This window comes from Haliotis asinina, chromosome 5 (assembly GCF_037392515.1).
Source record: "Haliotis asinina isolate JCU_RB_2024 chromosome 5, JCU_Hal_asi_v2, whole genome shotgun sequence".
Taxonomy (NCBI): Eukaryota; Metazoa; Mollusca; class Gastropoda; order Lepetellida; family Haliotidae; genus Haliotis; species Haliotis asinina.
The window spans coordinates 63,154,991-63,170,083 of record NC_090284.1 but is presented as its reverse complement, the minus strand read 5'-3'; the positions used below and the strand labels follow the sequence as shown (position 1 = coordinate 63,170,083).

The window sequence follows — 15,093 nt, the reverse complement described above, 5'->3', positions numbered from 1 at the left end:
TTGTCTATGTTACCATGCAAATCATTACAATAGGATGGCTGCAACTGCATACATACATGTCATGGGTTCTAGTCCAGTAATATCACAGAGACTCTCATTCCATCCATGTTAAAATGAACAAAATGTGTCAGAAGGTGGTTTCATTTGAACCAAACAACAAACTGTTGTTAGGAAAATGCTTCTCAAGTGGTTAGGACACTGGCATGACTGTGGAACACGCATGATGCACAGAAAACAAGCTGTGCCCACCTTCAACCTCAACATGGTCTGGTTGCCATGTCACCTTCTTAACTTGCCGCTTGGCCAAGCCACTGTCAGTCAACTCACGGCACTCTAAAGCCAACAAGAAACAACACTCTGCATTGAAAGCTGGGACCGTTCCATTGACGCTGTTGTGTGGACTGGCTGATTCAACTTTGAATGCAACATGCACAACTTTCATTATCACTTTGATCTTGCTTCTTGTGTAATGTTGATACCAAGTTCAACCCTTGTGTCTTTCGGTGATGGTGTATGGTGTTGTATCGCTTAAAGGTATGTAAGTGAATGTTTCAACGCATCTCAGAATCATACTATTGCTGACCACAATCACATCAACAATTTCCCATTTAAGATCAGATACTAAAGTTGATAAAGAATATTTTCCATTATATGCAACCCTTACCAAATGTGTTAGTTGATGATAAGTAGTTGTCCCACAAACCTCACAACAATTTACAACATTCAACATGCAGTGCTACAACTTCGACACTATAGAGCTCACTGTATCCTGGATTATTATCCCCTTAACCAGAACCATATTAGACATCATACTGAATAGCCATACATTTCAGGGTTACTTGGTCTGAAGCCAGTTTATAATTGCTGAAGCACCAACAAGCGGTGATATATCATGATATATGTCCCTGGCAACCACCAGTATACAGCCCATATTATAGGCAGAGTATGTTTCATTATAAGGACACAGATGTGTTCTTGAGGAACATTAGACCATAAAGTCAACTAAGCCATCAACACACTATCTCCATCACAACCAATCTATTCATAACTCAGTGATAATGTTCAAACTGAAGCCAGTGGAAACTAAGCAATTGCCATTCTCAAACTGCATCTCTACTAAGAAAAGACAAACACTGCTCAATTTGACCACTGCAAACACAAATGCTACCAACTGCCCTGAACCTATCCCCCTGAGCACCACAGCACTTCTGTATTACCTGCAGTCCCAAAGCTGTCTGGAGTATCATCCAGGACAGTCCTCTGCTGGAGGATGCCCTTCGTCTCAGTGTCCTCCCTCAGTACCAGTGTATCCTCTACCATGCCACCATGACGAAACTCCTCAAAATGTGCAACTCTTTCTCTGGTCTGGACTGGTACATGACCAGTGCTATCATATGGACCAGATTCTCCTTGCACAAATGAACCTGGATGAGGGCCTGGTGTTGTGGCAACTTCTTCAACTCTGCAAGCCTCCTCTGATTCATCAATAGAGCCAGACCTAGATCTTACAGTCCGTTTTTCTTCACTAATGAGGAGTTTCCTTGTAACGACAGTCCCATCATCCAGGACCTCCTGATGTTCTTCCATGTCAGCCAATATCTGGCCAGAAAGCTCATCTTCTGAGTCTGAGTCTTGTCCAGCAACGAAAGCGGATACAGTTCCAGGAATAACCTCTTCAATCTCATAGTCTTCCTGCTCAACTGTACCTGTGTCCTCATCAAAAGACTCCTGATGAGTTTTGATGTGGTGCACCATTCTGTTCAGTATTACATGCCTCTTAACCGTTTTCCCATCAGGCAGCACATGCTCGACTTCCTCCTCCTCTGTCACACATTTTGGAGGCTCTACGAAAGTCTCAAGCACATTTTCTCTTTTTGTACCAGGAATAACTTCTTCCCGATCATAAAGAGACTTTTCCTCGTTGTCTGTGGACAGGGTCCTGGTCACATGCTTCAAAGATTGTTTCCGGACCATGTGGGTATGATGGACTGTGCCATCTGGCAAGACCTCCTCGAACTCCTTGATCTCTTCTCTTTCATGAGCAGGTCCCTCAGACTCGACAAGTTCCATCACACGAGCTCCAACACTCTTACCTTGGTGATGGATTGTGTGACGCTTAACCTTAGTTCCATCAGGAAGAACCTCCTCATACATAGTCTCTTGTGTTGACAGACTAGGATCGAAAACTTGATCGAAAACTGGAAATCAGAGAAAGTGGGGCATTGTGAGAACAAGTAACTAGACTAAACCGCTAGCAATGACAGCTGCCGACTGCACACGTGCTGACCAACACACAGTGAAGACTCCCTAGTGTCTATACTAGGTTCAAAACGTTACAGGGCGGCGTTCCAACGCTACAGCACAAACCACACTGTTAGCAGCTATTGCAAACCCTGCTGGAAGAAACCCAAGGAAACCCATGGATACCAGGGACCTGGATTTTAGGGACGCCAATAAAAGAAGGAGGGAGAATGGGGAGGTACTTCTGGATCTTGGGGTCCCATCACCAAAGCAAAGCATACACAAGGCTATTATACATATGGCATAAGCATGGTTAGTGTGTCACACCAAACCTAACCCTACATGATTTAGTATACAAGTATAGTTAGTTAAAGCATGGGTTTGCTGTTGTTGTGAGCAGAAACCCCTTCAATAAATATCAAAGTTTGGAAAACTTGTGTTACTGGTTATGTATAGAGGGTAACCAATCAGACTGATAAACAAGGATAAGATTGGCATAGAAACCATCTAAACAGCAGGGTGACGACAGCACACGGCTTCTACTCTAACACGTGGAGTAGATGTCAAACTCTACAGTGTTAGTAAAAACATAAAGCATGCAAACTTTGGTGAACTTTGTTCTAGCAAATCTTATTGTGAGGCAGTGTTTAATTTAAAAATTTACCATCTTCTCAAGCAAAAGCCTATTTTGAAGCATTTCAACAACAGTTGTGCTTGCTAGTTAAAACATCACTAATTATCAACAAGAATATATTTATCAAACTTACAACGTGAACAAGCTCAAGCTACAGCAAAAACTAGAAATCTAGAATTCAAATCAATACTTTTTAGTACTGATTTCTGTAAAAAATAAAAAGAAGACAAAATCTAAGTTACCAAGGACAAAATTGCCGTGGTGCCAAGTTATTAACATGTTGACTCCTGTTTTTGGATCTAATGCTAAATGATCAGACTCTACGATGACAATTGTGTGTCAATTGATATGCTATAGTCATACAAAAAATGGTATATCAGTTCAGCAGGGTAGGTTGTATGGTTTGTTAAAGCCCTGTGTTATCCCATAGGCGAGGCATTTCGGGGTAGTGCAAGGTGCAGGTTGGTCTTGGGCTTGGATGGTTAAAGGCTTGAAGCACTTGGTAAGGGTTTGGTGGATTTGAAAACTTTAAATTACCTGGACGGTGATGAAACAACTTTTCCTATTCTTCATAAATCTCCATTTGGGTGTTGGCTTGTTTTCACCTTTGTTAACATTTCTTGGTTGACACATAGTGTCGTTAAATATGTAGTCTCCATGGCAACACTAAATTTCCTTTTAGATATTGTATCCCTCTAATACAAGAAATTGCCCTTCCATTAACCTTTGGTTATGGATGTAAAACAATAACACATACTTCAAAAACAAGTTGTAATTTGTTTTTGTTCAAACTGACTGAAATAATATTTTCCTCAAAACTGTGTATGTAACATAGTGACCAACACAGACAATGACAAAATGTTGAATAAAATAAATCGTCAATGAACCATGAATATTTCTTAACTGAAACTTGCATATAAAAAAGGAAAAACAATGAAAAAAGCCAAAACAAAAATCATAAAAAGTATTGTGTTTTCGTGTTCCTACAAATGTGTGTCATGTTTTCAATGATATGACGATGATGCTGATGAGTAATATAAACAAAGGCAAAGTAGATCATACAGAAATATAATGACACTGCATAAACAAAACATGACTGGCATGCAAACAGCTTGGCCCATGCTACAGAAATGAGGAACTCAAGATATGTCCTCAAGTCGTAGGGAGTATGTTGTATGGCCGAAAAATATGCTTACACAAACATGTCATGTTAGGGGTTAGATGTCACTCAAAATCTTCTTTCTGCCATGAACTATTAACTTAAACTTCTGTAACCCTAGCATGAGCCACACTTCTTCCAAAAGCTGAATGTGACGACACAATAGAATATTGGGTATCATGTTTTGAATATTGAAAATGTGTGGGTTATGATACGTGTCCAAATGGTGGTTGGGTCCTTCCGATGTCATCACGGTCAACTTTTGAGAGTAGAGTGCTCGATTCCTCACGAAGCCTTGCATTGTTTTCTATGTACATATCCCACATTGTGCCTGGTGACTATGTACTGGTAGTGCTGACTCTGGTCAGTGTCTAAGTACCTTGAGTAGATTCTCCTGATGCCTCTTCATCATAGTACTGTTGGGTTGTGGTAATCAGTTGTACTCCACTTATACCAGTGAGGACATCAGGCTTCCTTGAGAGCTGCTCAGGTTGTGTTCCTGCTACAGCAACCTCAGGCTGTTGTTCTTTGATCTCAATGTCATGCTCCTCTGGTTGTTTTGTTGTGACAGTGACCTCAGGTTCTTGTCCTTCAACAGTAACATCAGGTTCTCCTGAGACAAACAGCCCCTGCTGTTCTGTGGTTATGACCTCAGATTGAGGACCTGTGGCAAAGACCCCTGGCTGTTGTTCTGTGGCAAAGACTCTGGGCTGTTGTCCTGAGGTAATGACCTCTGGCTCTTTTCCTGTGGTAACAACCACAGACTGATGTCCAATGGGGATGATCTCTGGCTGTTGTTCTGTTGCTGAGACCAGTGGCTCTTCTTCTGAGGCAACAACCTCAGGCTGTCTTCCTATGGCAGTGATTCCAGACTCTTGTCCTGTGACATCAGGTTGTCCCGTGATACTGTAGGGAATTGAGTAGGTAGGACTGGTTGCTTTTTTCTCAATAGCAGTTTCCTCAACTATGTATTCTTCTTTGCGGTCAACAAACTCATCAAATCTAGGGTCATAGTCATACATAGGTGATTCTTTGTCAGTAACTCTGTCCTCTGCAACAAATCCTGCTGGCATTTGAGGCTCAGGGACAGAGGATGGGCCATCATGGTATGATCCATCAGATGTTGGACTGATGATCTGTTCCGCTGCTTCGGGATAGGGCTCAGGTTCCAGAGACATTGGGCCACCTGGAGGCAGGCTGGCAGCTGTGTCAGTATGAGCAGCCTCCATCTTTGTTTCTGAGTCTGGCAATTGGACTCGATCATCTGCACGATCCACCTGTAGCCTGTACTGATCATCATCAACCTCTGATCTCTGCCTCTCCTGTTCATCCAGTTCCTGGCGCTCAAGCTCATCTTCATCTTCTCTCTGTTGCCGCAGCCTGTCTACTTCATCCAGATCAGCAGCTTTCTCTTTCTCTAGTTTCCGCTGTCGCTCTTCTTCAAACTCCTTCTTGGCATCTTCTTGTTCACGCCTAGTGGCTTCCTCTTGTTGTCTTTCTGCTTCTTGGTCCCTGAGCCTGTCAGCATCCAATTCAGCTTGTCTCAATCTCTCAGCTTCAATTTCTTGATGTCTTATGCGTTCATCTTCTAATCTTTTCTTCTCAGCTTCAGCCTCCTGTCTCCGTCGCTCATCATCAGCCTTTTGTTGTTGTGCTCGTACTTCTGCTTCTTGTCGATACTGTTCAGCCTGTTTTCTGTGGAGCTCATCTTCCTCTTCCTGTTGTTGACGACGTAACTGTTCCTCAGCTTCTTTTTGCTTGAGCCACTCAGCTTGTTCTGAAATTTGCAGGATGTTATCGTATACCAAGCAAGAGAGACTTACGGACATCTTAGATTGAGGTAGGCTGTATTTCTAGAGGCAGACAGAAGGCAAACCATGCAGACACACAGCAGAAGAGGAGTCACTTGGCAGTACTAGTACAAGCAGCTGGAACTGGAGCCATGCAAAGATGTCATCCTGCGTGGCTCAAACTAGGCCAAGGCGAGCAAAACAGTTGTGGTCTACACAATGTATGTGAAACAAAGTCATTAGTAAGACTAGTAATGAAATAAAATATCACAACTTGAATAGTGGTTACACCTTGTGTGTGTGTTGCTGGTAGCATTTCAACCCTTGTATTCTCACCTAAAGTAAGTGCCCTAATTCAAAAGTTTTAACAGTAGAGGAAAGAAGTTTTTAGCATCAGAAAAAAAACTATATGCAAAAGTGTGCTATCTAAGGATAAACAGCATATCTCTAAAATAAATTTGCAATGCAGAAATAGTAAGAATCAAGGGTTAGGAAATGATCCAAGCACAAAGCATACAAGCCAGTTTAAGCAGTATCAAATAAAATATTCTATCTAATGATGAGGAAAATGAAAAAGTCTTATCATTCATGGAGCAATGTTAATTCTCACAGAGCAGTGTTGGACAACAACTGGTTAATAATGTGAATTTACCAGCATTACTCCCAACCAGTCTATGTCATGTCACGTCCCAGACCTGTAGAACTCTTATAAATCAATGCTCCTCCTTTAGTTGCAAAGCAGAATATTTCTAACAAAATATTTTTGTAAAAGGACAATGCTGCATAAATAACATGTTTTGTTCAGGTATGTCAAAGACACTTGGCTTGGATGCTTTGGCATGTGTAACCAGAAAAGAAAAAAAAAAAAAAAAAAAAAAAATCAACCTATTTTTTTTGGTATGGTTATAGAAAATGTTGAGCAACATGCGCTTGAGGGAAAGCAATACAAACACAGTTCATGCAGTAATGGAGATGATCGAGATGACGGCCAAATGTAGTTTTCCAGAATCCAGTAACACTTCAAATCACAGCACAGCAAGCACAATGTTGAGAAACAAACTCCCCAAAAATCAGTAGATATGATTGTTTATACCACTTTAATAAATGCTGAAATGTTCATATTAAATAAGGACATTTTGTACACTGGAAAACTAAACCTGACTTGTAATGAAGAAAATGAGATGAAATTGAGATACGATGTATTGTTAGTCATATCATGTTTCAAGTCATGAGTAGATACCATGTGTTCATTACATTATCACCCACTGTACAGCGTTAACAATGAAGATTCCCATTCTGGTGTTGTAAATATTTTGTATTGCCTCATAACAATCCATAGACCAATCACAATGTAATTTAACCCTTGAAGTTGGCACCTTGTGATACGGTCAGTCAGGTATTTCTATTCTCCTGGCCTCTGAGTGATGGTTTACAGAACAAAATTCACCAAATCGAAAACAAAATTGAAAATAAGAAATACTAATAATAACAAAGAATACCACAACCAAGTAACTAAATGATGGAGACATTTATTCAATGACAACAAAGTATGACAATATAGACGAAGCAATATGGCAGTGAGGTAAGCTAAACATCATGTAAATATTGAAATCAAGCAAATGTTAAAGAGTAATGAATAGCAAAATTATGTCAGAAATTCTTTTGCGGAAAAGTGAATTAATCAAAAGTGGATAGGCACTAAATACAATTAAAGTGATCCATATGATATCTATGCTTTAATCTAAAGTTTCAGAAATGAGTGCTTAATGCCCAAAGTCATTTTCATAAATCTAATATGTGCTTTCTTAACAGCATTGTTGATAGAGAAATTAACATAAAAACAATCAAAAGTCACAACCTCATATGCAAATATTCATCAAAATCAACAAATTGCACTTGCTCGTTTAAACATCAGAGGAAGTAAAATCCAATGAGCTAAGAGAACATAAATTGCACTTTTCATTATTGACAAAACATTAGATAAAGATTGGTTTTTCCCATTGGTCTCGAAGGCTAAATGACCATGTATAGACATATAACAACACTTAAGAAAACAACTTTGCTTCAAAAGATTAAATGGATTTTGTAATAATACAGTGCAAAATTTTCTCTTGTCTCATACAGTCTGAAGAACCTCATTTCAACCACCCCTGAGGAAGAAACACTTTGACACTCTGGAGTGTACTTTACAATGTGGTTGTAATGTCCATGAGCAGTTGTAAAATTTTAATTGTTTTAAACGTAAACTGTGATTTCTTCCTCAGTTTCTACCAACCCATGAACCTGATGACGCATATGAGCAATATCAGAATTGACAAAATAAACTTAAAACAGCGCAATATTCATAGATCAATCATAGCCATGAAAATATTCTTGCATAATTGAAATCAATCAAAACCATGCACATGTGTAAATTTGTGAAATGAAAATGTTTGACGGGTGCGGAATAGTGCGGAACCAACCATGCTTCATCTCTGGCACTGTCAGATAGTGGAACACAATTGCCAGGATACAGTTAACGCGCAAAGTTTCTTAAAACATGCAATAATCTGGCAAGCTAAATATCCTGAAAATATTGGCCAAGCAAATACTTCAACATGTACAGTTACGCTATAAAAATTGCTTACAGTACAGTAGGCTGAGAGAGACTCCAACACAACAAAAACCGAATCCTGCCTGCATAAGCATTTAAATAATTCTCTGTGCATGAGATTCTTCAGGGATATATTAAAACATAATAATCGGCTATTGTTCTCTTGTAGCATGCTACACTGCGCTAATCATGTGGCCCAAAAGCCTGTCATGGATTGGCATGGCACACAGTTTCAACTACACACCAGACTCCGATTGGTCAGCTCCTTCAGCCTCGGCAGCCAATCGTGCAGCAGCTTGCTCAACATTGGAGTAAGGTGTTATTCTTTCTTCTGAAAAATATAAGAAAGCTTTTGTGTGAGTTTGGTGCCATTTTTGACGATGTGACCCTGAATTAATTTACTTTATGTATTTAAAAATCCATTTGTTTTTTGCTACTGGGTCTTTTGCCTTTTGACCCATAATACTGTTCCATTAAAAAAAATCAAGACAAGGTAACGTTGATTTTTTACCATTATCATAAAAGACCCCCATTAATTCAACAACTCTGCAAAATATGTGGACTATCCCACAATAAAGTGTAATATAACATGCTATATTTCACAAAATACACTTAAACATAGTTTCAATAAGAGAAAAATGCTGGTACAAAATCAAATATCAAAATTTGACTGCTCTGTCAACTTCCAAATTTAGGTAGTTCAACATCTTATGTATACCTGATTATATCTACATGAATATTCACAATTTTATGGTTAAACATCAATCTGTCAAAAGCTGAAAAAATTGCTAAATGAAAATGCATTTTCATCATTACAAATCAGCTGAACAAAAACAAATGAAATTCATATTATAAACATAAACTTCAATGATGACACAAGTGCTTGGTGGTGAGCAGTTACCAGTTCAAGCTGCAAAGTGTAAACCTGAAATATAATGTGTATGACACCAGAACAAATTAGAGTGATAATGGCAGTATATCACATGTAGTATATCACACAGAACACAGAGTGCAGCACACACACTGCAGCAAACCATGCAAAGAGCATGCACATAGTCATTACACAATGAGGTCACAGGTCACTATAAAACCAACAAAAATGTTTAGCCTGTATTTCCTTTAATATACCCCACTATCATTAACCAGGGTAATTTTGCATACATCATAATTTAAAATTTTATGAAAAAGAGATCAGTCTTAAAAACCCCAAGACTCACTGTACTGGGTGTACACAGCAATACCTATCCTAAACATAATTTTGAGAATGATTCATTGAATAGCAACACCAGGTGTTTCCTCTGTGACATCACAAAAAAAAATTACAATGGGCTTCTCTAAACACCTGCAAAGGATCTGAGACTTGCAGTTTGGTCAAAAAAAAACAAAAAAAAAAACACCCGAAGAAAAAGCAAAAAACCCAAACTGTCCAATTCTATAACAATCCATGTTCACGTATGGGAGTTACTACCTAGCATTAAGAATATGGTTCTGAGCATTTATTGAAGGAAATACAGTGTTAGTCTGTGTAGGTCAAATGTCTCAGTTCCACAGGTATGTGCACTCTTGCACAGTGTAAATGGAAACAAAACCTGTATTCATGCATGCTTGGGTCCACTGATATGGCAAGTCTCCTGAAAACAAAACTCCCAAGGAAAAAGTACCGCTGTTTTCATTTAACGTAATGCACAAGAGGCTAAAGCAAGGTGAAATAGCAGCAATGATTTTACGTGGGCAAAATAAATCCAGACTTCTGTTTAGAATTAAAAAGAGGGAAACGTTTTTTGCAAAACAACTGAAGAAGGCAAAAAATAAACACTTTGAGAATGAGGTGATTGAAATCGTTATGTGTAAGGACAAAATTGATCTGACGACAATCGGCTACCTTTGATCACCTCTGTACGTTCTGAAGTGCCCTGTGGAGTTATGGTGGTCACTTTACGAATTGTTTTCCAAGTTTCCCCATCTTCGGAAATCTGGAAAATCTCCTCAATTTCTGTGACCTCATCTTGACGTTCCTCATCTTCAACGAAATGGCGCTCCTCAACTGATCACGCAGCAGTGCGGAAAACAAACACTCAGATTTGCCAATGGGAATTGGGTGTTGAGAAATAAAGGGGACAAACCACACAAAAGGGAAAATAAAACATGGCTAGGATCACCAAGCTGTATCCATCATGTTGAATATCCTTTATGTCCTGTCTGTTATCACACTCACTAACATGTAGCAAAACTATGGACGTAATATATACACCCCACCCCACCAAAATCCAATCTTTCGAAGAAGTCGAATATCATCAGCATGTTTCAAACGTTTTCAATATTGTTACTGACCACAATGTGCCTGTTCATAAAATCTGAACATTTTGATAATCAGAACGTTCTCAGAGTTTGGAAATGTAGCACCAACAGACTGAAAAAATGCTATTCTAAAGGAAATTTCTACAACACCATCTTCTGAGACACTGTTAATGGAGTTGTTATGGATTTTCAACCATGTAGATTTTCTTAGAAATTTTTCTTTTCACAGTTCCACAGGTAGGGTAAATTGTCCCCAAAATAGGACTGAAGGATTGTCTAAGCAGATCTAGTTAATTCAAGAAGTGATACTGATTTTCTGACAAAAAAAGATACCATTCATCTGACATGGTTCATCACTTGGCTTACTACTCAAAACCTTCATGTCATTAAAGTACAACAAAATACAAAGCATGATTAGTACCATTAAATCGGTATGGAAAAACATTTTCTTTCTGGAATGCCATGAAGATGGTCTAATGCAAGCACATATCGCTTAAACCCACTTAACCCTTCAGTCAGATACTAGGCTATATATACCCACTCAACATGCCAATATATCTTTTATTCACATACATTACCTAACTGGTATGTAGAGTAGGCAATGTGCCTGGATAAGAGCGCCCTAAAAGTGGACTATTACTAATGGTCTCTTCAGCCATCTTCAGTTGGCATTCCAGATAATGTATTCACATAGCAATGTTTCAAATCTATACACTGATAAATGGCTGTCATGCCTGTTGTGCAAAATAATAAAACTGTTAATAATATGGAAAAACAAATTGATAATGATCTCACAAAGTAATCAATAGAGTAAATAATTAAACCTTGTCATGTTGCATAATAAACAGAATGGAAATGAACACTATTGTCTTGTCCATTACATAAAAGAATGTAGAATATCACACAAGAGATGTACACAGTGAGAAAATGAACTGAAAGATTTGTTATGGAAGTAGGTGCTTGTAATATCTGGTGCAGGTTAGTCCTCAGTCATGATCACTTATTTCATTTGTATGTATCATTTTGGGGGGAAATATTTTGATCTCAACTCATGTTTTCCACAACATTGCAGAGCTGTACTGGTCCACCATGAGATACATAGCTTGGGGACAAAGGTATACAATAAAATAAGAAAAATTACGAAACTTTCAATGTGACTGGGATTGTCACTGCAAAATGTTTGGAATAACTTTTAGAATTGATTGACATGAAGGGGGAAATATGAGTGAGTGAATATGGTTTTGTGCTGCTTTTAGCAATAACACAGCAGGGGACACTAGAAATGGGCTTCACACATAGTACCAAAGTAGGGAATTGAACCTGGGTCTTCATCGTGATGAGCTTACACTTGGCTACCCCACCCTTCATCTGCTGTATGAGGAATACGGCTGTTGGAATATTACTTTTATTATCATAGGATATTTATATAGCGCACATATCCATGCATCTAGTGCTTGCTCAAATCGCTGGTAAAATATTTACTTTCCTGTGTTTTATAGGAGGAACCTTACACAGATGTAAATCAAGACTATGTAAAAATCCGACGATTTTGGATAATAAGTAAAGCAGTACACAGATATGATTTTGCAGAAAAGTTTCAGATAAAAGAGCTTTTAAACACCCCAAAATATATACATTGCCATTTTCAACAAATAAGGGACAGTAAGGCCTGTTATAATACACATGCATAAAGGTGCTCCCCTAGGTGACAGAAGACACTCAGTCCATGTCTACCTTTATGAACTGTGATGAATATATGCGTATATACATAAAGATCTGTCATGCATGGAACCTGCAGCTGAACTCTGAATGTTTCTCAATCAATTTCTCCTCAAATTTCACTTCACAGAATAGTATTTAAACGGAATTTACAGAAATGATTAAACGAAATCTGTCATAATTCATTACAGAGAATAAACAGATTAAATTAATACTTTCAGATAAAATATTGCTATTATATATGTCCAAAATCAAGATATTTCATACATTAAATCTTCAGTGTGTGAAAATTATCAGAACTGTACATGCACCATTGTGAATGATAAGAAAGTGTATTGTCAACTAAATATCTATTAAGTGCGTATGGAGTATGATTCGTTTAGTCTGCAGCTTCCTACATCTAAAACACAAGCAAGACTACAGATACAGAACTAGAGTTATACTTGGTCACAGACGACAGAAAGATGTCAGATGACTGACATAGAGACACTTCTAAGGGCAGAAGTCTACCTTCGGATGGTTGTTTGTCTGAAGGACTGGGGGGAGGGGTCTTGACGGTTTCCTCATCCTCAGCATATCCCTGGTCTGGAAGCAATTTATGACATGCAAAGCTTAAAGACGTCAGGAAGGGTGGAGAATACAGAGTGGTCTCCCTTGGTTCAAGTTAAACTTGATAACACAGGGAACGTCGTCCGAAGCAGGGGATAAAACTGCTGCTAATATTTAGTTTAACTAAATCATTGCCAGTTAGTATCGAAACATTACTGTGCATCGTGCATCAAAATGTTGGGTACATAGTCATAAACTGACTTGAAAAGGTTAAAGTAATATAATTAATTTGCTTGTCTTAATGATGTCTTTCAAATATTCTTAAGTTGGTTAGAAGTGACCACCTCTGTAAACAGACCTCTTTGTGGGAAAACACCAACAGTGGATACAGGAGTTGGAGTCATAATATACGAAGAGACACTTCAACATAGACCACACAACACTGTATCATTGTGACATATTGGAACCTAGTTGGTATACTGTAACACAGATACAAACATTGATAGGTATTTAAAAAATATACACAAAATGACACAATTTATCACAAAGGTGTCAGATCCAAGCTACCGGTAATCCTGTAGAAGCAAAAATGGACATACAGATGAAAACCAACCGAAACTCCACATTCCCTTGTGTGATAATGGCGGACATATTATTCTTGAAGAGATGCTGGTATGACTTCGTACATAAATGTTTTAAATGTCAAGTGGACAGACAGAAGGCAAAATGTCTCATGTTAGATCATTATCAAAAATGCAGAATAGATGCAATATATATATATATGACATACAACAAACACTGATACAAAACAAACTGATACAACAATAAAAAAGACTGGTGCTTTGATCACCATACAACTGAATAAAGGTGAACAAAATTATACAAAACATTCGTGACACAATCCAGCATGCAATTCTTTGTTTGAGAACTCAGTTGTCAAGGCATTGGTATCCAGGCTTGTGGAAGGCAATATGTGGGTTTCAATATGGGGATACCGATACGTAGGTACATGCAGAACTGTGTGTATTGATATCAGGCTTGTGGCCCTCTATATGTGTGTACATATGAAAATTATTTGTATTGTCAGTAGTGACATTAAACGTGTGTAGTGTAAGGCATACACAGATGCAGAACTTATGTTTATATATATCAGACTTGTGAGGTACTGAGTGTGAAAACTTGCAACTCGGATATCAGACGTTTGAGCAGTGATATAGTGTTTGAGTGTAGTGATGTGTGTATGTATCACCTTCGACAGAAAAAATCACTTTCATGGAAAGTTATCTGAGTGTGAAGCATCAAAATTATTAAGTTTATAAATGTGGTAAGAAATATCAATAATATTTGTTCCTGTTAAAGTAAATGTACATTTGTCAACAGTTCTAAGTTTTGTCAAAAAGGTGGAATTAAAAAAGAAAATGCACAGCAAACCAAGGTGGCAAATTCCACAACAAATTTTTCGGAAAAAGAAAGAAATGTTAACACAAAATTTTAACAATAAACTGAATTTAATAAATATATCACAAATCACACATGCACGAATCAACAAAGTACACCGACATACATTCAACTTGAAAAAAATACTGAGGCAATTGTTTGTGCAACCAGTGCATGTGAAGGGGAGACAACTGTGACTGGGCTACCTTGGTCTCCTTTGTAAACCATCGAGCTTTCACTTGGGGAGCGCTCGGGTTCCATATCAACACAGGGCGCATGTGCTTGAGCCTGCTGAACTTGTTGCATAGGGTCTTCCTTGCTGCTTTTAGTTACCTTGACTATTGTCTCTTCGGAAACACTGTACCTCTCTTCTGTTACTAGAAGCAGCATTGATAAAAGCACAACATCTAGTTAATCTGTTAGTCATCGGATTACTCTGCTGGAAACAATGTTGACAAATGATGATGGAAATAAAATAAAAATACAAAAGATACGAAATAGAAAATGATGAAAATTTTGAATAGCTACACCTAACATGTGCATGAAACACAGCTTCAAAATTTGGAAATAGTGACAAAAAATATTGGACACATTTTCTAAAATTTCAACCTGAAAAATAGCTTTTTAAAAGTTTTACTTTACAGCATATTTGAACCAATGTAAGTTTTACTTC

General features: G+C 38.1%; 1 protein-coding gene across 50 annotated transcripts in view; it reads right to left on the bottom strand.

Moving 5' to 3' along the window:
• The window catches only part of LOC137285016 (ankyrin-2-like), a 184,514-nt gene that overhangs the window by 28,550 nt on the left and 140,871 nt on the right, over positions 1–15,093 (bottom strand). For 35 of the 50 annotated variants that reach the window (XM_067817140.1, XM_067817149.1, XM_067817150.1 and 32 more), the window contains 5 exons: positions 14,627–14,797; positions 12,945–13,019; positions 10,300–10,461; positions 8,662–8,748; positions 4,414–5,811 (listed from right to left, as the gene is read on the bottom strand). In XM_067817140.1, coding sequence (XP_067673241.1) covers positions 4,414–5,811; positions 8,662–8,748; positions 10,300–10,461; positions 12,945–13,019; positions 14,627–14,797 — 1,893 coding nt within the window. The remainder of the gene's footprint in view (positions 1–4,413; positions 5,812–8,661; positions 8,749–10,299; positions 10,462–12,944; positions 13,020–14,626; positions 14,798–15,093) is intronic. The other 15 variants (XM_067817178.1, XM_067817179.1, XM_067817180.1 and 12 more) reach the window with 6 other exon arrangements.